Source organism: Rhipicephalus microplus, chromosome 4, assembly GCF_043290135.1.
Source record: "Rhipicephalus microplus isolate Deutch F79 chromosome 4, USDA_Rmic, whole genome shotgun sequence".
Lineage (NCBI taxonomy): Eukaryota > Metazoa > Arthropoda > Arachnida > Ixodida > Ixodidae > Rhipicephalus > Rhipicephalus microplus.
The window spans coordinates 75,754,801-75,779,115 of record NC_134703.1 but is presented as its reverse complement, the minus strand read 5'-3'; the positions used below and the strand labels follow the sequence as shown (position 1 = coordinate 75,779,115).

Below are 24,315 nucleotides of genomic sequence, written 5' to 3'. Positions count from 1 at the left end.
CATCTTGAATTAAATATTTTTGATGTACAACTATAGCCCCACCTTCCGATAAGTAATAGCGAGATAAACAAGGGCAAGAGCCAGGACTCACCAGAACGTAGACGGCGAATGGCATGACAGCGGCTGCCACAAGCAGGTCGGCGAACGCGAGGCTCACGATGAAGTAGTTTGTGGCCGTCTGCAGGCTCCGCTCTTTGTACACGCTGAGGATGATGAGGATGTTACCGAACACGGCGAGGAAAGGAAGTATGACGAGCATCAGGGCCCAGTAGACTTTCTCGGCCGGTTGCTGCGCATCCCCAGGCAGTCTGGAGGCCTCGAGGGCCGAGTCGTTGCCCGGTGCCAGACCCGCGTCGGGCCACGAGCAGTTGCCCCCGCCACGAGGGTCCCACGGACAAGTGACATCACCACCACCACCGGGAATCACCAGTTCACCCGTCAAGTTTCCGGTGAAGTTCGCCAGCCCGGCAGCCGCGGCCGCTGAGGAAAGCACCAGAGTCTCATTGGAGAAGGAAGCGTTAAGCAACGCCGCCCTCGTCACCTCTAGAGTCACATTGTACGGCGCTTCCGTACTGATCGCTCGATCCATGCCCAACACCGGCATTATGGCGTCGCGAGCAAGCCGCCGTTCGGCGTAGCAATTTTCATTTTTCTCTTGATGGTCGTCAAGCCTCTAACGAAACAAGGCCGCAATTTCTGTCGTTTAGTGAGCAACGTCGCGGCACCGTCTTCGAGATCACTCGCTGTTTTGCAAGGCAGGCTTCACTCGCTATGTCTTCGGCAGCCCGTAAAAGAATTCCGGTACAGGGCCGGTGGACCGTTTTATCTCTTGAAGGTACAAATGCCGAAGTGTACGGCCGTTTGAAGCAGTCGCAGTCATAGTAGCACTAACATCGCATGAACGCGAGGCTACTTTATTGAAAGAGAGCCTTCGTGGAATTGACTAGCGATCACACCGTAAAGTAAAGTACGTTTGTTGGTGGCTGTTTTTTTATCTACACATTCCAAAACATTTTGGAGCCATCCAAATGTAAAGATAGTTGAATCACAGCGCTGTCTGAGGGAAGCGCACCATGAGCTTAGTCCAGAGAAGAACCACATCGGGGCAACTACGGCACGCAAAAATGCACGTCGGTCAAAGATCCATGGTCACAGCTGAGACCGGAGAGAGTGTTCAGTCGTGACCTCTAAAACAAGCCGTGACTTCTCACTTGAGTCACGCAGACATCATACAGTAGAGCCTACACACACACACGAACAAAAAAAAAACAGCCTCAGCAAAACGGGACTCGCTGACAAGTAGGCGAGGACGTCTCTGAGGGATCAGGATCGAGATCAACGACGCTACGCTTCCGAACGGTTGGCCACAGTCATTGCTTCACCGCCCGTGGGGTCTTAGTCGATTCGTTAAGGTGGCGAGGTCCGAACGCTTTCCTTTTTCGGTCCGAAGACACAGACTTTGCCAGAAGCACGCACGGACAGCGGGGAAAGACGGACGACCGAAGGTACGACGGGCTGCCTGGAGGAAGCGGATCTTCGAGGGCAAAGCACAAAGAACAGCCACCTCCGAAACAGGATGTCCGGTCACTCGCTGCTCGTCCTTTCTGGCGTTTAGTTTCAGTCCACTCCCTCCTCCTCCACCCTCCTTCCCGGCGGGGCACCACAGTCTCGCGGACGAAGCGAATGCCTCCGGATGGTCGTTAGTCCTAGCGATTTGTCGCAACCGCCACAGTACCGATTCCTTGCTTCACCATCACGCACCGGAAAGCAAAGTGCTCAGCGAGACCCGGCAGCCAGACAGACGCAGAAAGAAGCAACCCGGAGGGCACCACGTCGTTTTCTCCTGGTTTTTCGTTTTTGTTCCTTTTCTTCCCTTTGCTATTTTGTCAAGGTCGAGACTGCGTGGGTAGCAGAGGAATCGGCTGGTTTCTGGTTAGCTTGCTCCTTTTACACACTCGACTGCGTGCTGCGTGTGGACTCTAATTAATTCCCTGCGAGAGGAATAAAGAGAGAAAGAAAGGAAGCATGTGTGACAAGGGAGTGAGAAGAGAGTGAACGCTGCGTCGCACAAGAAGCAAAAATCAGTGCCAGACTATCGAGGCATACAAGCTTGTGTTCCGACACTAGCAACGTCACTCGTATGCATCTTAATTTAGGGACAACTTGGGCTTCCACTGCACTTGGTCATTCGTTAGGTTTAACTACCCCCACGGAGTAAAACAGAAAAAAAAGCACAACTGATTCCTCTGTCATAGCAATCGGTGTGACATGACAGTGAAACGTGCCTTCACAGAAAACGTTGAGCGTTTATTGCGCATTGTTTCGCCACAAGGGCGAAGGAATGAGTGCTACAGCAACAAAATGTAATGTCCCACGAAAGACGGCAAGCAGCTAGAAACATGCAACGCACTGCTCAAGCAGAAGAGAAGCATGCAAAGAAGGTACACAGAGCAATTAGGCTCCAACAACTGTCACAACTCGGCACTTAAAGCACGCTGCTCAAACGCAGAGGACGCACGAAACGAACGCACACATATACATATATTACGAGCACAAACTACCGGCTGTCACAGTTGAAACTTCTTTGTGTGTGAGCGCCGCGCTTCTTTCCGGAGCGCAGTCACTGCTTCGTCCTTTCTGTAGATATATCGCAAACCTGTGATGAGGGTACAAGCACAAACTGCCCCCATTATGAGATAAGTACGCACGCGTCGCGAAGCGTGGAGCAACGATCTTCAGAGGGCGCCGTTCGAGCCCGTGGTGCTATTCTGGACACTGTCTAGTTCTACCATATTGCCAAATTTCGTAATGGAGGTATTTTAAGCCAATCGGAGAGGTCGTAGCAGCTCACTTGTCTAATTAGCATCGATCAATGACGGAATCTGTCAACATGGAGGAATTCGACAATGTCCAGAATAGCAACCCTGGTCTGCCATTGCGCTTGTGATGACGAAAACACGAAAACACGCTGTGATGACGAAAACGCGCTGGAACCAACGATCTCAGCGTAACACCAACGGCCAGTTGTGTACCTAAACAGCTTGCCGTTACTATGCTGAAATGCGCGCTGCTTGGTACCGTGTCGTTCCGCGCCGCAGGCTGTGAAGCGAGGGAGGGTAAGCTCGACTCCCGGCGTAGAAACTTTTAAAGACGATATTAAAGAGGATAGTCTTTCTTGGCGACCTTCGACGGAAAAAATTTTGTCTGCCTGTCTGCACTGTGACGTGTACAATATCACAAAAACGTCGACGCGGACCACCGAGCAGTGAGGGACAAAAAAAGAAGAGCACGGTGGCACGGTGGCACTGTGCCACCGCGCTTAATTTCGATGTCTAAATTTCGATTACTAAAGTTCAATGTCGTGTGTCCCCCCCCCCCTTGAACCTGTATCTACACAGGGCTGGTCAGACAACATCACCCCTCTGCGCATTGTGCGGAGAAATGGAATCACTAGAACATTATTTTTTGTATTGTCGCCGCTACGCTATACTTCGAAAAAGGTTACTAGTTATGCCATTTCTGAAAATAGGCGTTAGATCGACGGCGGAAACAGCGCCAAGCTTTGGTGCCTCAGTTTTGGGACATTGCAACAGGGATGCTTTCGATGCCGTTTGCGATTATATTCAGGCAACCAAGCGTATACCGTTGTGATCTTCAATCAAAAAATTATTATTTATTACTCCCCAGGGCAAAGTGAAGTAAACGCAGCTGAGTGGTAATCATAACACCTCAAATCTCAAAATTGCTCAACTTGACTTTTCTATTTTTTTCTCTCGTTTGCTCTTCTTTATGTTGTTTTTTACGTTAGTCTTATTATAATATAAATTCATTAAATATAGTTAAAATAATCACAGAAAATCTACACTACACTTTCTTGGCCAGTCCCCCTGAGTGGGTATGAGCCATCATCCCAGGGAAACAAACAAACACGGTGGCACGAGGCGCGCTCGCAGTGTTCGGGCGAGGCGTGCAATTCTGAGCTCGGACGAGTGAGACGGTCTGCCAGGCGAGACGCGGGCGTGTGCACGGAGGACCAAGGAGCCGTGCAAGGTCCATGGTGGCCGAGGATCCAGGTGCCAGGGGAGTTGCTGGCTGAATCGAGCGGTGCCGAGACGTACCAAGTGACGCGCCAGACTCGGACGTGGGCCGCGAGCTCACGAGCTGTGCACCCGAGGGTACCTGGCGGTGCTAGGCAAAGGTGAAGAACGCCGATGACTGAGCTGCCGCACCGCAGCTGTGGCGAGCAGCATTTCAGCACGGCACAGACGGTGCTGTGCTGGCCAGAGCCCGCACGTGGAACCGCTACGCCCGGGCTGCCGGGCTGGAGATGTACGCTGCTGCGGCTGGCTCGACCACATCAATAGAGACGTCCTCGGTTGCGAAGATGCAGCAGAGGCTGCCTATGTCTGTTGTTTCAGCGTCACGGACGAGGTCATTAAGCAAGAATAAATCCTCGATCGGTGGTGTGTGGATAAGCTCCTCATCGCGCCCCAAGTGGCGCAGCACTACATTAGGTGACTCGTTGGGGTCAAGCAAGGTTTTAATGTCCAAGTTGGGCTTCATGGTGTCCTCAGGTTGGATTACAGGGCACACACGACGCCGTCGCCGCCGCTGCGGTGGCGGCTTTGGCGACGCCGGCAAGTACTCTAGCAACCAGGCCAACGCTGTGGATTCTAGTCGCGGCGGAGTGGAGACAGTGGCAGGAGGCGCGGGAGGTGGTGGAGGATCAGAGCCTTCCTTATAGGCGTCATTGGCTGTGCAGTTCTCATCGCTGGTAGTCGGGTCACTGGTGGAATCTGGCGAGTTTAAACAACTCTCCGGTAGTTTAGCGCTTAGTGACAAGTGAGCGAGTGATGATTTCTCCAGGCTGACCATCTCCTCGCGGTATTCGTGACGCGGCACTTTGTTGCAACACTGCGGGCACCCCTGGTATTGCATGATCCCACAGTAGCAGTTTTGGAAGGCTGCCTTGTACAAGGAATCATGGTGCTTCTGCGCCTTGGACCGCAGCTCCCCACTCTTGCGATTCACTTCCGGCAGCAAGTCTGGCCGCCCTTTTGCAAACGATCTGTTCCTAAAGAAGTGAAGGCCGGTCTTCTCGCTGTCGAGACTGCAAGGGGGACTGATCTTCCGAAATCCATACAAGTTGAGCTGTCTGATGAAACTTGCGATCTTTTTTGTCTTGAAGATATCGGGGCGATTGTCGAGATAGCCAACCTGGAACTTCATGTAGTCAATCGCTATGGCCGAGCCGTCCACGGACCAGGAGATAGCGCCCGATTTGCAATCATTGACGATCTTCCACAGTTTTTCGGGAAATCGTAACGTGAGCAGAGGCGGATCCTCGGAAGCAGAAGAGTCTGGTGCCTTCTTGCCGCGCCCCCTCTTCAGAGAAGTGCCACTCTTTTTCTTCGGGACGTTCTTAGGATGCATGGCAAGCCGAACGCTTCGTTCTCAACCCCTAGCGATGACGTGTCTCACTGCCTTCTTCGAACGTTCTACGTGCGGCACGAGCGCTTGATGAGCTGGATTCGCGTGCCGAGATTTCAACTATGGTACCCACCACTTTCCTCCTCTCAGACTGTGAACATTCTCTATTCTCACGCTTAGAAAAGTTGTTGAAGAGAAACAACTTTCTAAAAAGGAAGGTAAAATGTCACGTGTAAATATCGCAAAAATATCGACGCGGACCGCCAAGCACTGAGGGACAAAAAAGAAGAGCGCGGTGGCACGATGGCACGAAGAAGAACCGTCGCTGTAGAAGAACGGAAGAAGAACGCCGCCATACTTGCGAGAATCTGTCCGTGATCTAGCACGGGTGTTCGGAGGTCGGAACAGCTCATCGGCCACTTGCTCGCTTGCTTACTCTGGGGGTTTGGCTGAAATCTGAGTAGCCACTACTGAATTTCTTCTTGGATAGGCGTATCTAAAGCCTTAGCATTGATTAGCTAGTACCCTTCTGGCTAGTCAATCCAGACAGATGCCGCTTTCTTCGCCTGGACCAGGGACTTATCTCTGGTCTGCTTCTCTTTCACCGCAGGAGCTACCAGTGGACCAGTTCCTACGCAATGGCGTCGCTTCCGTTCCTGTGGCCCTAGTCCCAAGCAACGACGGAGTCATTAAGATGAAAAACCCTAAGTTGATCCAGTCGGAACTCAAAGCAGCGACAACTCACTATCACACCATCACAGAGGTCCGGCAGTTTGGCAAGGGAGGCATTGTCTGCTTTTCTCCTGACCAGCTCTGTGTCCAAGACTTACTTAAATGCTCGATGTTTGCTACCAATCCGGTGAGCGCCTTCATTCCTCCTCACCTAGCATGCGTCAGAGGTATTGTCCGAGGCGTAGACATTAACATGACTCCAGCTGAGGTCCTAGAGATGTTCTCTGAGGCAGGTGCAATTGCAGTTTATAGATGCTCACGAGTTGTAGAACAGACAAAGATCCCTACTGAGTCTGTAATTGTCACATTTGCCGGGTCGATTCGCCCCACTGAAATCAAGGCGTGGCCTTTAATATTCAGAGTCGAACAGCTGTCACCTCGTCCCCTCCAGTGTCAGAAATGTTGGCGCTATGGACACACTTTAAAAGGATGTAGGTCAGCTCCCAGATGCCGAAAATGTGGTGAGGCACATACTGCAAATGAATGCAATTGTACTGAAGAAAAGTGTTGTCTTTGTCATGAGCAGCACTGCGCAGATAACGCTAATTGCTCAGCCAAAGCGCGGGAGACTCAAATTCTGGAAATTGTTGATCGCAGACGCTGTTCACGAAAAGACGCCATCGCTGAAATTCAGGCAAGAACCCAGGGATATGCTGGTGTTGCAGCCCGACATAATGCAACTTTAGAAGCTTCTCTTTCAGTGTCCATTGCAGACATGATTGAAAAAGCGATGGAGAAAGCTATAGATCGCCTGGCCACCACCCTTTGTGACTCCTTATCTCATATTGTAGCCACTCAGTTGACGCAAATATATGGGCCACAAAGAGATATGAAGGATACTTCCCAAGACAACGTAACTCTCCCACCAAGTGAAGCAGACGCAGAGTCATCTCCTTCAGAAGTACAGGCTGCAGGGCCCTCTTGTACAGACAACCAGAGGATAAGTGAAGACATACTAGAGGATGGTCAGGATTCTGAAGATATGGACATGGACATCAAATCCCTAAAGCGCACTCGATCACCTGTCTCCAAAAACACTGGCTCTTCAAAACATTCAAAAAACAAAAAATACCAGAAGGAGAACCTATCGAAGAGCGATTTTCTTAAAGACAGCATTTTAGATAAGGTAGTTGCCGAAACAATTCTGTCAAAATGATAGGTTCTATCAAAATTCTTCATTGGAACTGCCGATCTATTCATTCAGCTAGTACAGATTTATTGTATTTATCTTGTAAATTCAATCCAGACATTATTGCACTGCAAGAAACGTGGCTGTCAGCACATAATTCGTTTTACCTACCTAATTTCCGGTCTTTTCGCCTGGATCGCCCATCCAAAGGTGGAGGTTTAGCGTTCTTTGTCAATAATAAAATTAGTTCAAAGATCAAAACTTCGTACAAACGTATATCCCCCGAATGTGAAATTTACGCCTTAGACATCACCTTGCCTGGATGCTCTCCCTTCTCTCTAGTAAATCTTTACTTTCCTCTGGGTGTACAAGACACGCGATGTTTAGACATGGCTGTTAATTCGTGGTGCACAGAAAAAATTATGGTTGGAGATTTTAATTCTCACCACACTAGTTGGGGTTTTAGGACTGATCAATGTGGACAACGCTTGTGGGACTGGTCTATAGACCATAATTTATCATGCCTCAACGCTAGAACTCCCACATTTATCCGAGACCGATCCCGCTCTGCCTTAGATTTGAGTTTTATAAGCTCGGGTATTTCTAGCGTATCTTGGACTACTCTAGACTGCGCCACCAACAGTGACCATTTACCAGTACTGTTTGAAATTTCTTGCCCCATTATTCCATCTTGCTCCCAAGCTCGAACCTTTATCAATTATTCCAAATTTAAAAATGACCTAGAAGTTGCTTTGACTACTCCCACTGAAGACAACGATGAAAATAAAGCCATGAAATTAAGTGCGGTAATTAAAAGAACGTTCAAAAAAGCAGAATTTTCTATTGAGTCTGATACGAGAAAGCCTTGTAGCCAGTGGTGGAATTCTGAGTGCTCTCGTGATCATAGACGACGACAAGCAGCTTGGAAGCAGCTAATTCATAATCAGTCCCCCCAAAATTGGGCAGATTACAAGTTTATTGCTGCTACATTTAAGCGCACCGTGGCTAAAGCTAAAGAAGACTATGACAAAAAACATTTCGACTTTCTTTCCAAACCTAGAAATAAGAAAGCGTTATTCCGATATATGAGATCGCGCAAAATTCTGCCGTCTCTAGCTAACTCTGATTATGACAGGTTATCGACGGAAGAAATGACTAATTCGTTGGAGACAATCGGAAGAGGTCTAGCTAACAGATTTTCGTCGACTTTGACAATCAACTGGCAAAAGTCCTCTATAAAGACTGACTACGAAAAAGTGACATTGCCCGAAATGTCAAGCGTAATTAGAAACTTACCCTCTTCGGCTCCTGGTCCTGACGGTATAACAGTTCCTATGATTAAAATTTTATTCCAGATATCACCCGGCGACGTCCTCAACCTTATAAACTATTCCTTAAGCAATGCCTGGATACCACATGACTGGAAAATAGCTAGAGTGATTCCCATATTAAAAAAACAAGGGTCAGGTTTTAACATTGACAACATCAGACCAATCTCTCTAACATCTCACCTGATCAAAATTATAGAGAGAGTTCTCAATAATAGAATAAAAGTTTGGATGGCTAACAAGCTAATATTGAAACCATTTCAAATAGGTTTTCGTAGCGAATACTCAATTTGGTGTGCTCATGCCGACTTAGAGAGCCGAATACAGCTTGCCCGAAAAAGACGACAATACGCGGTACTAGTAACACTAGACATAGCTAAAGCTTATGATAGCGTTGAGCACTCAATTTTATTGAACTCGTTACACGAATGTGACTTTCCGCGATATATTGTTGATTGGGTAGCAGAGTTTCTAAAATCGAGAGAATTTTATTGTGCAAAGGATGGATGTCACTCATCTAAATTCAAACAGCAACGTGGAGTACCTCAAGGGGCGGTCCTATCTCCGCTGTTATTCAATGTGTTGATGAGCTCAATTCCCATTGAACGAGATATCACTGTCTACATTTATGCAGACGACATTGCATTTTTCGTTGCAGACAGTGACATTTATTCTTTGCATCAAAAATTGCAAAAGTACATGTATTCTCTTGAAATTTGGCTGCATTCAATTTCATTGTCTCTAAACATCAGTAAAAGTGCGCTCCTGGTGTTCCCTATAGCAGATTCTATTCAAATTTCAGTACTTTATAATCAGGAACCGATTCCACAAGTAGAGTCTATCAAATATTTGGGCATTATTTATAACGAGAAACTTAACTGGAGCCCTCACATAGACTATATCGTGGCAAAGGCACAACGAGCATCAGGCTTATTGCGAAGGTTGAGCAACAGAAAATATGGGTTACGTAGACACACCTTATTAATGATATATAAAATGTACATGCGCCCAATACTAGAATTTGGGTGTATATTATTTTCGGGTGGCCCTACGTACAAAATTAAACCGTTAGTTCTATTAGAGCGAGAAGCGTTACGTTTGTGTTTGCGACTCCCCAGGTATGTCGCTATTAATGTACTATATCAGGAAGCTCGCATACCAACTATTCTTTGCCGATTCCGTATCCTAACTGTACAAACATACTTGAAATTTTACGGCTTATCAGCGAGACGGTCTGCATATGCCTTTATTAGTGAACCCGACGCCTTCTTCCTCGCTCACTGGCCACGCTTTCGTACTCCCCAGATTATTTTTGTACAAAAGAAACTGGAAAGCATAAAGGTGGATATCAGATCGGTAATTGGAACCAAAGCATTAAATCACAATATTACGATAGAATGTGATGAAATTTTTCCCCCACTATCTAAGTTTCAATCTTCGAGTTACTTAAATGACAGGTTAGAAGATTACATAGCTCATGCGGAAATAAAGAACATAATAGCCACAGACGCTTCTGTGAATAAAGAAAAGGCAGCAGTAGGAATCGTCTCAGATTACCTCGGTTGGTCATTCTCGGTAAGACTACCAGACTTCACTCCGGTTTTCGAAGCTGAGCTCTTGGCTATTATTTTAGCGCTACGAAAACTTCCTTCAAACGAAGAGAGTGCAATGATAATTACTGATTCTCTTTCGCTGTGTACTACTCTCACAGCTTCAGAACAATCAAGAGCTCTAGCGACATTACAAACATTAGTTCCACCTCATGTGAAGTTCCTGAAGTTAGTCTGGGTCCCGGGACACTGTGGCATACGGTTGAATGAAATGGCCGATTCACTATCTCGAGCCACACTTGATGGCCCTGTGATCTCGGTACTACCAGAATCGGAACACATAGTGTCGATCAGATATAGAAAATTGGCTATTTATACGGATATGATGGAAAATATTACTAAATATACGGACTATCAGCACCTTACATATCCCTGGAAACCTCAGTGGAGTCAATCTAAAAAGTTAGAAGTTATTTTAACCAAATTTCGATGTCGTGTCCCTCCATTAAACTTTTACTTGCACAGAGCTGGTCTGGCGATATCCCCCCTGTGTCCATTTTGTGAAGAAACGGAAACAATAGAGCATTACTTTATAACATGTAAAAACTATTCATTAATTAGGAAAAGACTTTTAATTGTTCCGTTTCACGCAGTAGGATTAAATTTAACTGCAGATAATATTCTAAGTTTCGGTGCCTTTAGCTTGGGACATTGCCACAGGAGCGTATTCGATGCTGTATGCAATTTCATTCGAGAATCAAAGCGCATGTCATAATAATGCCTGCTTAAATATATTTCTGACGACACTTGTCTAATTTTGAATGAAATTTGCATATTCATTTGATTGTGACCGGGTGAGATAAGCTCGATTGTCTGGTCTACTCAAAATTTCTGTCTTACACTGTAGTATTACCTCACCTTTACTCTTCTTGATTCAATCTTCAATTATTTGTTTAGTTTAATATTCTTTTTCTAGTTAATTATTCTTTTCTATTATATCATTAGTTTTTCATTTAGGATAAACCTTTTAGTAGATCTCATATAGGCTACTTCTAGATTTCATGGCCAATCCCCCATAGTGGGTATGTGCCAGTGCGAAGGGGCAACAACAACAACAACAACGATGGCACGAGGCGCGCTCGCAGTGTTCGGGCTAAGTGTGCAATTCTGAGCTCGGACGAGCGAGATGTTCTGCCGGCCGAGACGTGGGCGTGTGCACGGAGGACCACGGAGCTGAGCGAGGTCCAGGGTGGCCGAGGATCCAGGTGCCAGGGGAGTCGCTGGCTGAATCGAGGATTGCCGAGCAGTGCCGAGCCGTACCGAGCGACGCGCCAGACTCGGACGTGGGCCGCGAGCTCACGAGCTGTGCACCCGAGGGTACTTGGCAGTGCCCTGTTCAAGGCGAGGAACGCTGGTGACTGAGCTGCCGCACCGCAGCTGTGGCGAGCAGCATTTCAGCACGGCACAGACGGTGCTGTGCTGGCCAGAACCCGCACGTGGAACCGCTACGCCCGGGCGGTGATCAAGAGCTCGGAAACGAGGTCGCGCTGGTCCAGGCATCTAGACGACGCCACCGCTGCTCGAGTCGTGAGTCTACGGGACTGTTCTTCCTCATGCATGTGCCGTGGCGGTCGTCCCGACGGCGTCACTGACTTTTCATAGCTTTTCTTTTGTACAAAAACGTTTGAACTCGTCTACCTGTCTGTCTCCTGCGCCGCTGCACAGTAGTGGAAGTGCTCGAACCATCCTAAACATCACAGGCACCAAACGGACAACCCCATCCACAGCACCCACCAATATTGCTCAAGGTTTAGCGTTCATAGTTGTGCAATTGTCAATTAAAAAACAAATATTACGAATATCTGAGGCGCCATAACATGTTTATGTTTTGTATGTCTGCCTTTATACTAGAAGAGGCACACAGTTAGGTGACTCTAAGGACTGTAGCGTTTAACGCGCTGCGCCGACAGTGCAACGCGATGCTCAAGGAGTTGTTTCCAACGCTTTGCTACGACGGCATCGTGGTGGCACCTGCCCGTCGCTTTGCATTCTACACCTTATCACCTCCGTGACTGGCGCGCATCTTTATCCGCGGTCGCGCACGTCTTCGTTTTCGAAAATAATTGCCAGATGGCACTCGTGCCTAACGTGTCTAGATGCGCTTGTTCGCTTCCGTTACATGCTCGAGGCACTCTAACGCAGCGCCTCCAGAATACCATTCACCAATTTTCCTGCGCATAACATCAAATAAACAATTTGCTCACTCTCTCCAGACGCAAGGCTATCGTCTCCTGACAACATTTATAGTGTAACATGTAGCTTCGGGCCAATTTTTTCTTCTAGTTTTTTTTGCTAGTTAGCGTATATTCCACAACTTCATATCCGTGGCGGAAATTCGTCAGTAGAGCCGTGTGGATTGTGCCATTAAAAACTCGTAGTTAAAAGAAAGAATGCTGAATTGCACACAAACGCAAATGACTTGCAATAATCTCTTGTGTTCATATGTTTTTCGTTGTTCGCGTCTTATTCTGGAGCACTAATTAAAGCTTACGAATCTTCGCGGACTCGCTGAATTGCCAGTATTTCGTAACACGTGCGTAGACATTTGCGCACCTGCTGTGGTGGAAGAAAATGCCTCTGCATTGTTTATCAAACATTTTGGAATACTATAGAGGGCAAAAAGCCGACATTCAGAAGAATAGCAGGTGCAAGAAGGCAATTTTCGTTCTTCTTGATGTCTAGCTTTGCGTCCTAATGTTGTGGAAAGCTATACACCATCTCGCTTAATTTCAAATTTAGTTTAGCGAAGTTTTGTTCGACAACATTTCAAAATGACAAGGAGATCCCTGGAGAAGACTCCAACCTTATAGTGTAAGCACTCCCATCAATTGTTTTTTAAATGCAAAGCATTTCTTAGTGAACTTTGGTGACTTTGGGCAATTCTATCTATCTATCTATCTATCTATCTATCTATCTATCTATCTATCTATCTATCTATCTATCTATCTATCTATCTATCTATCTATCTATCTATCTGTCTATCTGTCTGTCTGTCTGTCTGTCTGTCTGTCTGTCTGTCTGTCTGTCTGTCTGTCTGTCTGTCTGTCTGTCTGTCTGTCTGTCTGTCTGTCTGTCTGTCTATCTATCTATCTATCTATCTATCTATCTATCTATCTATCTATCTATCTATCTATCTATCTATCTATCTATCTATCTATCTATCTATCTATCTATCTATCTATCTATCTATCTATCTATCTATCTATGACTTGTAGCTCTCCTGGCCGTTTCGATAATGGTATCAATACCAAACTTGGTATGGCATGACATGACTGTATGAAGAACAGATTTAACTAGTCATCATATGAAAATTATGACATGTATGTCATGAATGTTATGATTTGCATTTTATGGTCCTGCAGCTCTTGTGGTGGTTTCGTTCACATGACATGTTGCAAAACTGATATGGTATAACATGATTGCACGGCGAACACACGCTACAGACCCTAACATGAATATGATGACATGTCTGTAATGTAAAAACATGACTACTTGCCACGCCCATGTTGCGCTCGTGGCTGTTTCGCTCGCGTCACATATACCAAACTTGGTATTACGGTACGTGAATGGATGACGAAGATACGTGACTGCTGCAAACATAATAATAATGAGATGCGCGCCATGTAATAACATGACTACATGCCACGCTCATGATGCGCTAGTGGCCGTTTCGCTAGCTTCACTTAAACCAAATTTGGTATTATGCGACGTGACTGGCTGACGAAGGTATGATGCTGGTGCAAACGTAATAAACATGAGAAGCGTTTATGTTGCAACGTGACTACATGCTACGCTCTTGATGCGCTCACAGCCGTTTGGCTAGCTTCACATGTACCATACTCGGTGTATGTGACGCGAACGGACAACATAGGTAAATGATACATCCAAACATGATAATCACGACATGCGTGTCATGTAACAACATGACTACATGCCAAACTCATGATGCGCTCGCGGTCATTTTGCTAGCTACACATATGCCAAATTTCGTATTACCTGACGCCAATGGATGACGATGGTATGTGGCTGGTGCAAACATGATAATCATGAGATGCGTTTCATGTGAGAACATTACTACATGCCACTGTCAAGGCGGCAATACCTTTAGACGTGACGCGGTGCGCGAGCTCGCTGACGTTCATTTCGTTGCGTCAAGCCGGCATTGCTACGCCTGGCGCCGGTCCTGCCATATACTCACAGGCGCGCGACGCGCTGTGTTGCTTTGACGCATGCACGTATCAGTGCGTCCGGCGTCCCTACATCTCGAGAAGAGGGAGACGCAGTGTTGTCTGGGTAACGCATCGGCGCTAAATGCAGCATGTCGCATTTCACGCCGGCTGCCGTCGGGCTTCGCCGACGGACGCTGGTCACGCCTGGCGTCAGACTACATAGTGCTCGCGTTTTGCTAACGTAGCATCGATGTGCCCGGCGTGCGCGCGCGTCAACGCTACATTAGAGTATGTTCAGCCCTTCATGATGCGCTCACGGCCGTTTTGCTAGCTCCACATATACTAAATTTGGTGTTACGTGACGTCAAAGGACGACGAAGATAAACGACAGATCCAAACATGATAATCATGACAAGGAAGTCTTATACGGCATCATTTACCTCCACCTCGTGACGTTGTGCTGACTTTAGAGCGACATATCAACATTTCTCATCCATGCTTCGCATATCATCGATTCCCACTGTACGTGGGACCTGCCTTTTTTTATTTGAGTAGCAACGACAGAAAAAGTCAGATGTAATATAGCTGTAGAGAGTCGTTTTCTTGCCTCCAAATATAGAAAGCGATGGTTAAATATATGCCTATGTTTCACATGTTCAATAGCACTACAGCAAACTTTTTATTTCCGAGTCTTAAGATGAGGAAGAAAGGGTTAGAGAGAGATAATGAAAGCAACGGAAGACAGGAAGGTTAACCATGTGCACGTTTCACCCGACGTGCTGCCGAACACGAGGGGTAAGGATATACAGAAAGTAGTATCAGGTAAATCAGGCTGTCTAGGCCGCTGGAAATGCTTTTACAGCACTATTGGTAATGCGAAACTGTACATATACAAAACGTTTTCACGAATCGCTATATCATATAGAACGCCATCATCTGGGAGCCATTGCAACAGACATAACTGGCAGATAATCATACTGGTAATAATGAAATTTAATAAATATGGACGGCAACGCCATGCTTTAGCTTGTTCAACCACAAAAAAATACATAGTTACGCCTACAATAGTCCGCTAGTCATGCTCATTCATCAACACTAACCTCCTCAGTTAAGTGTATGCGATATAAGTATCAAAATATATGAGAAAATTGTGACGTTCATTGCTATCAGGAGAAAAGGCGGAATTCTTCAACGTTACCGTATGCACGTATGTCTATTAAACAGCAGATTAAACCGAGCGTTCCACGTGTCGTGCAGTGCAAGCTAAAGCTGTATTTTGTACATTTGTTAACACGAATAAAATCATTTACCTTTTCTTTAGCCTCACTAATAAATATCACGCCTATCGCAACACCTGTGCCGTAGCCGTGTGCTTAGTGTGCAATGCAGGTTTTTTTATAATACTAGTTAGGAGTTTGCTCCTGGCAATAAAAATGAAAAATTGCGCTAAGATCACGAAGTTCATGCTCATAGCCCGTGCACAAACTTTTTTCTTTGTTATTATTTTTCCTTTGCCAGGAACTTTGCGATTATATTTCGCAACTTCGAGCCTCATCGACATCACCATGGTTCGCCAAGCCTCTAATTAAACATTCACGAACCTATTTTAAAACCATTTGACAAACACTGCAGTCTCAAGAGTTTTTTTATGCTGTGTACGTTAGCGTTGGTTATTCGTTAACTAACTCTCCTAATGGTATACTGTCCCGTTGATAAACGTATGTAAACAAACTTTACGGGAACAGTTTGGTGAGAAACGTGTGCAAAAGTGTGTATCTATATTGTTTTGTCGACGCATTTTGTTTTTTAAAAAAAGAAGTAGTTCCTTGTATTATTTTTTGAACACTATACCTGTAGACCCTGGGCTGTTGTTTCGACGGAATTTGTTTTTAAAATACTTTTTTTTAGACAGTACCTACCCTAAACCGCATTTTTTGAGCAAAAGTTTGTGCTTCACTTTTCCAGAATGGCGGAAGGTATTACCAGCCAACATTGAGATATCACTTCAGTATGTCGGTAATATAGAGAGGCTGGCGCTGGGCGCTTTAGCTTACGAAGTGAAAAAGATAATTTGCCTTGCAAATTATCTACATGCTAGCCCGAAGAGATCATGGCCCTACAGTCCATGGCAGCGCATTCTCAAGACGTCAAGACACCGAGGTTCTGGGTTCGAGCCCAGATGCGATGACCGAACATTTCGATGGCGACAAGATGCGAATAAAAGTTGTAAATCATTAAATAAAGTGATCAAGCATAATTGCTTGATCCCTTTTTTTTTCTTACTGTGCCATGTCTTACCCAATAATGTCGCCGTTGAGGCACGTGAAACTTCGCAGATTATTTTCTTACGTTACCACAGCTAGAATCGGTCCTGACGTGGGCGTCGCCTGTATTATTCCACTAGTCCCTCACCTTCTTTCGTGGTCAATCTTTGCACCTGTAGCACTAACAAATACAATGCGAGAGTCATACACGCAAGGCAGTTCTTTATTTCCTATTTCGTTTTCTTGTACAAGTGAAACTCAAGTTCTAAAACCAAAGGAGAAACCCCTGCCATACGTGGCTAGAAACGAATACTAGTATAGTCTCTTGAACAAAGGGGAGGCACTGGGCCTAGACAGGAAGGGGATTCATCAACAGAAAGAGGCTGCTGGAACGATAAGAAGAGCGTCACAAGAAATGAAATCGTCAGCCACGCCGGGCAAAAGAAAAATAAAAAGAAAAGATGCAGGAGAAGGTTGTGGACGACGCTGCTGAGAAACTTGTCCTCGAAGACATTGTCTGCCTTGAAAGACTCGGAATGACAGAAACCATTCGTTCTTACTCATTAAGAAACGTACTGAACAGCATTCACACTCAATTCGTCCAACACATGTTCTCGTTACTTCATGTCTCTATTGCTGTCTTTTATTTTCGCAGTGTTTTTCGCAAGCAGTTAGAAACTGTGTCCTTTTATGTCGTCGTTGCCTCACAGCTTACCAGTCTCGCAGCGTTTCGTTGTTTATCTGTCGGTTTCTTCATCTAAGCGCATTCGATGGAAGCGCCCTAGCTGTAAGCGCACAAATGACAGATGGAGAGTGCGCAACATCGCAGGCTTCGGGGAATCGTTTATTTACGAGTTGTTCGATGGCAGTCTGCCTCCTTTACAAGAATCCATTTAATAATCACCCCTTGTCTCCGCGCTGGGCGACAGCTTTCGGGATTCCAAATGGAGTCACAACAATGGCGTACGCGCTTTTGCTGCCAGTCGCTTCGCGAATGCGCGGTCCCTGCTCCTGGCATTTAAGGCGTCTGTGAGTGTGCGTAGAAACCGGCCAGGCCTGGATTGTGCTTCTCTTTGTTATAGTACGAGGAGTTGCGGCAGTCGCGAAGACAATGCGCACGCTAACATAAGCAACGTTTACTGTGGTAGTAGTCGCCTTCCCTCACTAACGTGTTTTGTTCGTTGCCCAAACTTTTGTTGAAAAGACATTAGATGACGACGACTTCCGTTCAACATACATACATACATACACACATACATACATACATACATACACACATACATACATACATACATACATACATACATACATACATACATACATACATACATACATACATACATACATACATACATACATACATACATACATACATACATACATACAAACATACATACATACATACATACATACATTTCATTAAAATACATACATTTCATTAAAATACATGGTGCAACGGACACCCCAAGAAGCGTATGTAGTTAAAGTGTGGGGCATGGTTTTCTTTGCAGTGTTTACTAATAATGATACGAATTTTTTCGAATAAGGGCCCCAAGAGTTTGGGGCCCTCAAAGCCCTTTGCGTGAGCTTGCTATGGGTCAAGAAGAGCCAAACGTTTTCGAGTATAGTGCTTGCGGCGCTATGTAAACTCTCCCTATTCTAGGTCATTGTAATGTTTCCGAGGAGCCGTTCCTTTAGTAGGCGCTGTCAAACTTAGCTCAAACATATTGGGGCAAGCTTTGAAGCCCCACCTAATTTAGGAAAATAGCATTTCCAAAGAGAATCCCAAACGCCCAAACGCTGTTTGGGTCTCAGCATATGCAGTGAGAATGTTCATGCGTGAGGGTTGTCATGTGACTATAGACTGAGAAACACGAACGTCATTTTTTAAAATCACATGGACTTCACTAAGACGAACTGAATGCACAACTCACGCGCCTCGACCCACAAGCAGCGCGGGTTGTCGCGTGAACTTTTCCCTAGGCGTGCGCAGGGTTCCTTTTCGGGGTGGCGGGATAAGGTTTGTTGCAGCTCCCCGCCTCCCTATGTGCCCCTGTATGAAACGCAGTGTGGCCACCATGATGACCCACTACGGCGTCTCTCATCTTCATATGGTGGTTTTGGGACGTGAAAACCCACATATCAATCTATCAACCATCACGGACTCCTTCATGGTCCCACTATCAAGGCGAGCTGTGAGCGCAATGGTAAAGGAGGAGGGCCACTCTAACTTTTCGGGCCCTCATGCCTCCAGCACAGGCACCTGTGTGCCAGGCTGCCTGCAGTGCACCACGTCCTGCATCAACCCCTGTCCTCAAGCAGGCTAGTGGCCATGAGGTGCTACCCGGCCTCTTCCCAAAGCGTATCCTGTTTCCCTTGGGGAGAGCCATCTGTAGAGCCCCTGGTGGCACTGCGCGATGACCCGCGAGTAACACTGTGTGATATCATCCTATCGCTACAGCTTATACGCTGTGGGCCGTATGAGAGCTGCTCCCATCTGACTGTAAGCCATCTTCCTTCAGGCAGGTATTCTGCAAAACGCTTCCAGCCATCACTGCTAGCCGACAAAGACCCAGCTGCCGCCCATGTGTTCTGCACCTACCTGTGGCTACACTAAAATACTTCTCACCACCATGCCCACGTCTTCAATGCAGTTTATTTCCTTGGGGACATTGTACAGGACTAAGGGCTGCAGATGGCACCAAGTCTATTCCTTTATCTTCTTTCTATCATTATTTCCTGTCACATTTCGCCTACAAACGCTGAGGTGCTCCGGTTTAAGGTACCAGATATTGCATCTGTTCTTTTCCGCAACCTATCCTCCTCCTCCTCCTCCTCCTCTTTGTGTGAAACTTTGCGCCCGCTCTCTCGTGAGTCGAAGCGCCCCCTGGCCATTATGTCAATGTATAGGGCCTACTGTATGCCACCTCCCTGACAGTGAAAGGCAGTCATCCCCCAACCCCCGTGCGCACACGTATAATTTTCTCGATCAGACGCCGGAGTTTTGCCGATGTGCACTTCTCGTGAACTGTTTAATGTTGTCGCGATAAGAACATGCTGAACCCACGGTAGCTTATCTTCATTCACACCGGGGACGTAGCCACGATTTTGTTTCGAGAGAATGTTTAGAGGGTGCCCTCTCAGCTGTCTCAACTGCGGGTTTAATTTATATTCAATAGGTACCCGAAATTTCACGGGAGGATGCATGAGACCACCGCTCGCCGCCATTAACTTCAATTATTCACAGCGGTGACGGGTGTTTCGGTGCCTCAAGTTTTGTTCTGTATGCTCACGTAACTATGGTTAAATTCATTTTATAATGGAATTTATTCATGATTAGGAATATAGAATATCGATTTGTTGTGACCCAACGAAGGTAAGCGGGTATATACAATGAACCATGAAACATTTGATTCTTGATGAACAGGCGTGACAACCATATTACGATTACGAGGCACGCAGACTTTTATTGTATCTTTATCATTACTGCGTCACGTTAAATTCATCATTAGCTTTATAACGTTATAGCATAAGCTGTAAGTGAGTCATGGTAAAGGTGAGCTTGCGTACACTTCAAGAGAATGTGAGCCTGTAAAACGTATACTGAAACAAAGACACCTTCGATGCACTTCACCATGAGGTTAATGCAAGGACCTCTAAGTGAAACTGCCTTCGAAGACGTGTGCAGAACACTCTTTTTCGTGTAAGATTTGTGTCATATAAACTCGAACTATCGTCGTACATGCAACGCTATGTGATCTTGCGCGAATTTTATGCTTGATTAACCTAGCGCTGACTCGAGCGTAGTGTTGCTTCGATTCAAGTAATCCATTACAACATGCAAGCACTGCGTCTCGCCTTTTCGCAAACTCTGAATAAAGCGTTATATCGAATAAAGAGACTTTGTCGTGTCAAATGATTCACTTCGCATAAAGCCGCGCGCAGCGGGAGAGCAGGCGCAAGTCTGCTGACCACGCGTGCATTACAGCTTATGCGTTCAGCACGCCCAGTTTGCACTTGTGACGTCTTCGTTTTTTTCGGCACTGTACGAGATTCCATAATGCAGCTGCGCTATGCGGATTTTTCGGCGGGCTCCATCTTGCTAGGAAGCGCAGCCACTATTACACAGAACACACAACATAAGCACTTGTGTTGTTTGTTCTGTGTAATAGTGGCTGCACTTCCTAGCAAGATGGATCCTTACCAACTGGCCCGATACAATTGTTTATTGAGTTACATTTCCATTTCGGCGGGCGCCGTTTGAAGATCATGTCTTATGACCCTTTCACTGTTTACAAACACAGGCCCTTAGAGACATCCTATTACGTCCTCCGATGTGCCTTCACAGCATTGGTGAGCAAGGAGAGTGTTAAAAAATAGCCTGCTAATTTTCTACACGTTCTTTCCGTTATTTGGCAAAAAATACTCTGAAAGATGTTCTTTTGAGCTACACAAAAACTAGAAGAGATTTTTTTGAGCATTACGCACGTTCTTTTTATCTGAAAATTATTAAGAGGCTTTTCTTACCCTTAAAGACCCGTGAAAACGTTCTTTCAGCTTCAACGTAAGAGCTGGGAAATAAGGTAAGCGGAAGTTCTTTTGGGGCACAACGCTTGCACTCTTGTATCAAGATTAGGAGCGTTGTTTCCCAAAAATCTTCTGGTCAGCTCATTTACCAGCTCCTAACGCCGAAACTGAAAGCATGTAGCCAAGTATATTTCAAGGGTAAGAAAATATCTTTTTAGTTTTAGTAAAGTTGAAAGGAATTTCTTAGAATTTCAATGAAGCTGAAAAATATTCATTTAAATATACAGGGTATCCCACATAACTTGAGCCAAGAATTTGAATATGAAAGACACTTCAGTGTCGAATTGAACCAAATGCGTACTACTCGCACTAGCCTGTCGGTACTCAAGCTATTTTTATTTTCCCCCATAGTAACTAAATATTAATTCTTAATTCACTATTTTTTATTTATAGCCTCGAAACTCAAAATATGAACACTGATATGTAGAGCAGTTTCAGAAACCACTGACTAAATTGTTTCCTGTAAGTACGTCTAGCGCTGTTATTTTTTCAGCGTTGTAAAGGAAGCCTATAGCAGCACTATAACAGTGCGCTGGCCGTCCATCACCCGGCTTCTTCACATTTCACGGGCTTTCTTTACAACATGCAAAAAATAACAGCGCGAGACATAAAAACAATTTAGTTGGTGGTTTCTGAAAGTCCATGACGTATCAGTGTCAATATTTTAAGTTTCCAGCCCATAATAAAAAATTTGGTTAAAAGATATAATATTTATTAGTATGGGGATAAATAAATATAGTCTTAGTAACTCCAGGCTAGTGCGAGCAGTATGCGTTTGATTCAATGTGCCTCCTACGTGTTTTTTTCACTCTCGAATAGCTGGCTAAAGTTATGTGGGACACCCGTTATATTTCCAAAGAGGGGACGAAAACTGCAGAAAATAAACGGGCTCTTTTCTAAAGCTTTTCTTGCCCACCAATGCCATTAAGGCACATCGGTGGACAGATGCGGATTTAATCAAGGCGCTGTGTTTGTAAACACTGTCACAGTGGTGTTGTTGAGCACGCCGCGAAATCGAGATGGAACAAGACGCGTGCCCTGATCGCATTTCGCTCATGTGTGCGCGTGGTGTTGGTCATGATTAACGCTAGTCCCTCTTGCGCCTCTGCGAACACAATCGGATCAACGACAAACACGGTGTGGCAGGAAACACGAGATTTCAAGGCAAGGTGAAATCTTCAAGAGACGAAAGGTTCGTTAACACGGGGTGTCGTTGGAGCCGATGTTTCGACAAGCGAACTTATCGACTGTGTAACTGTTGCAATTATGAAGAAGACAAGTCCACCTGCTGAAACACTGACTGCATCGACAGCTCGTGTTCACAAATCTTTCATTTGTACATCTTCATAGTGACCACACACACACGCACACACGCGCGCGCGCGCACGCGCACGCACGCACGCACGCCGACGTTTTATGCATATTATTGGTCATCACGGCAGGCTTTAGGTCGCATGGGTTATGCTAGCCGTAAATTATGCATGCTTTAGCCTAATGAGCCATGAGGCTGTTAAAAAAATGGCAGCATATCCACGGAGTGAATGATGGAGAGTGGGGCGAAGCATCCGTCCGTCCATGCGTCCGTCTGTGTGACCGTCCATGCGTCTGTTTGTGCGCCCGTCCCTGCGTTCTTTCGTGCATCCGCCCCTGCGTCCGTTCATGCGTCCATCCATGCATCTGTTTGTGTGTCCGTTCGTTCATCTATTCAACACTCCAAGTCCCACCATCTCGCATCTTTTTATCATATATTTCTCATATAGAAGCACCGCCATCCAGCGGACATTCCAAGGACTAAACGAGAGGTGGCACACGCACACTTTCTTACGGCCTGCGCTTTGGGTCCACCTCCCACCTTTAACCACCTCGAGTTCATGGTATATTCTAGTTCACTGTATTCATGGCACTGCGACCAAACGCTCGCTAAACCTTTCGGAAAGCAAGGAGGTTACGCCCAGCGAGTATAACGTAGCAACCTTTCCCTGTCAGATAGGGCTCAATTTACATGCCAATGGCTGCTAATGAAAAATGGGAGACAGGAGAATTCGGCTTTTACTTTCTTACGGCTTGCGCTTCGTATCTATTTCTCATTTTTAACCACCTTGAGTTCATTCATGGTATATACAAGTTCATTGTATTCATGGCACTGCGGCTCAACGCTCGCTAAACCTTTCTAAAGCTAAGGAGGTTACACCCAGCGAGTATAATGTAGCATCCCTTTCTTGTCCGATAGTGCTCGATGTACATGCCAATGGCTGCTAATGGGGATTGCAGCGTGCACGTTTACTAAAAGCCGAATGCTCATGTCTCTCATTCCCCATTAGCAGCCATTCGCATGTACATTGAGCATTATTTTTTATTGTTAAACAACGCACAGAAGAAATTTCTCACTGGCACCACCTTGGAGGTCAAGTGTTATACCTATTTCGGGTATGTGCCACTGGTGGTTACATATGAGGGACGCCCAAGCCACGCAATACAAGCTGTCCTCGGGGCTTCATTGCCTCACCACGTTCTGATATAGGCAGCCTCCATATATAGCCTTCGCATCATTATATAACTTTCATTCCTCATGATCAACATAACAGAAAGGAAAATGTTAGGTGTACCTTTAAGAGGCACCTTTAAAGAAGATGTTTAAGGAAGATGTTAAGGTGTACCTTTATGGAAGATGGTTGAATGGGTGGGTCAGTAAACAAACTGGGGTTAAGGATATTATAGTTGAAATCAAGAAGAAAAAATGGACATAGCCCGGACGCGTAGCGTGTATAGGCAGAATAACTACTGGTCAATAAGGGTAACTGATTGTATTCTCAGAAATGGCAGACCCAAAAAGACAAAGTTAGGTGGGCCAATGAGATTAAAAAGTTCGCAGGTATAACTTGGAAGCAGAAACACAAGACTGGGTTGAGTGGCAGATCATAAAAAAGGCTCTTGCCCGGCAATGGGCGTAGTCAGGCTTCTGCTGCTAATGGTGATCAATATAACGCTTCTTCATTGCTAAGAATTGCAACTTAATATCTACAAATGTAGTATCCAGTTCATTGCTTCGTCCACAGGTGTCACCTT

The 24,315-nt window shown here is 45.8% G+C and overlaps 1 protein-coding gene and 1 long non-coding RNA gene across 2 annotated transcripts in view; both read right to left on the bottom strand.

Moving 5' to 3' along the window:
- Positions 1 to 1,048, bottom strand: part of LOC119172178 (dopamine D2-like receptor) — a 217,062-nt gene extending 216,014 nt beyond the window's left edge. Inside the window, exon 1 of the mRNA XM_075892965.1 lies at positions 92 to 1,048. Within this exon, the coding sequence (XP_075749080.1) occupies positions 92 to 604 (513 nt within the window). The 5' untranslated portion in view covers positions 605 to 1,048. The remainder of the gene's footprint in view (positions 1 to 91) is intronic.
- Positions 1,049 to 1,863: 815 nt separating this feature from the next.
- LOC142814311 (uncharacterized) overlaps positions 1,864 to 24,315 on the bottom strand; it is a 262,754-nt gene continuing 240,302 nt past the window's right edge. Inside the window, exon 4 of the long non-coding RNA XR_012894921.1 lies at positions 1,864 to 1,991. This is a non-coding gene — a long non-coding RNA (uncharacterized LOC142814311). The remainder of the gene's footprint in view (positions 1,992 to 24,315) is intronic.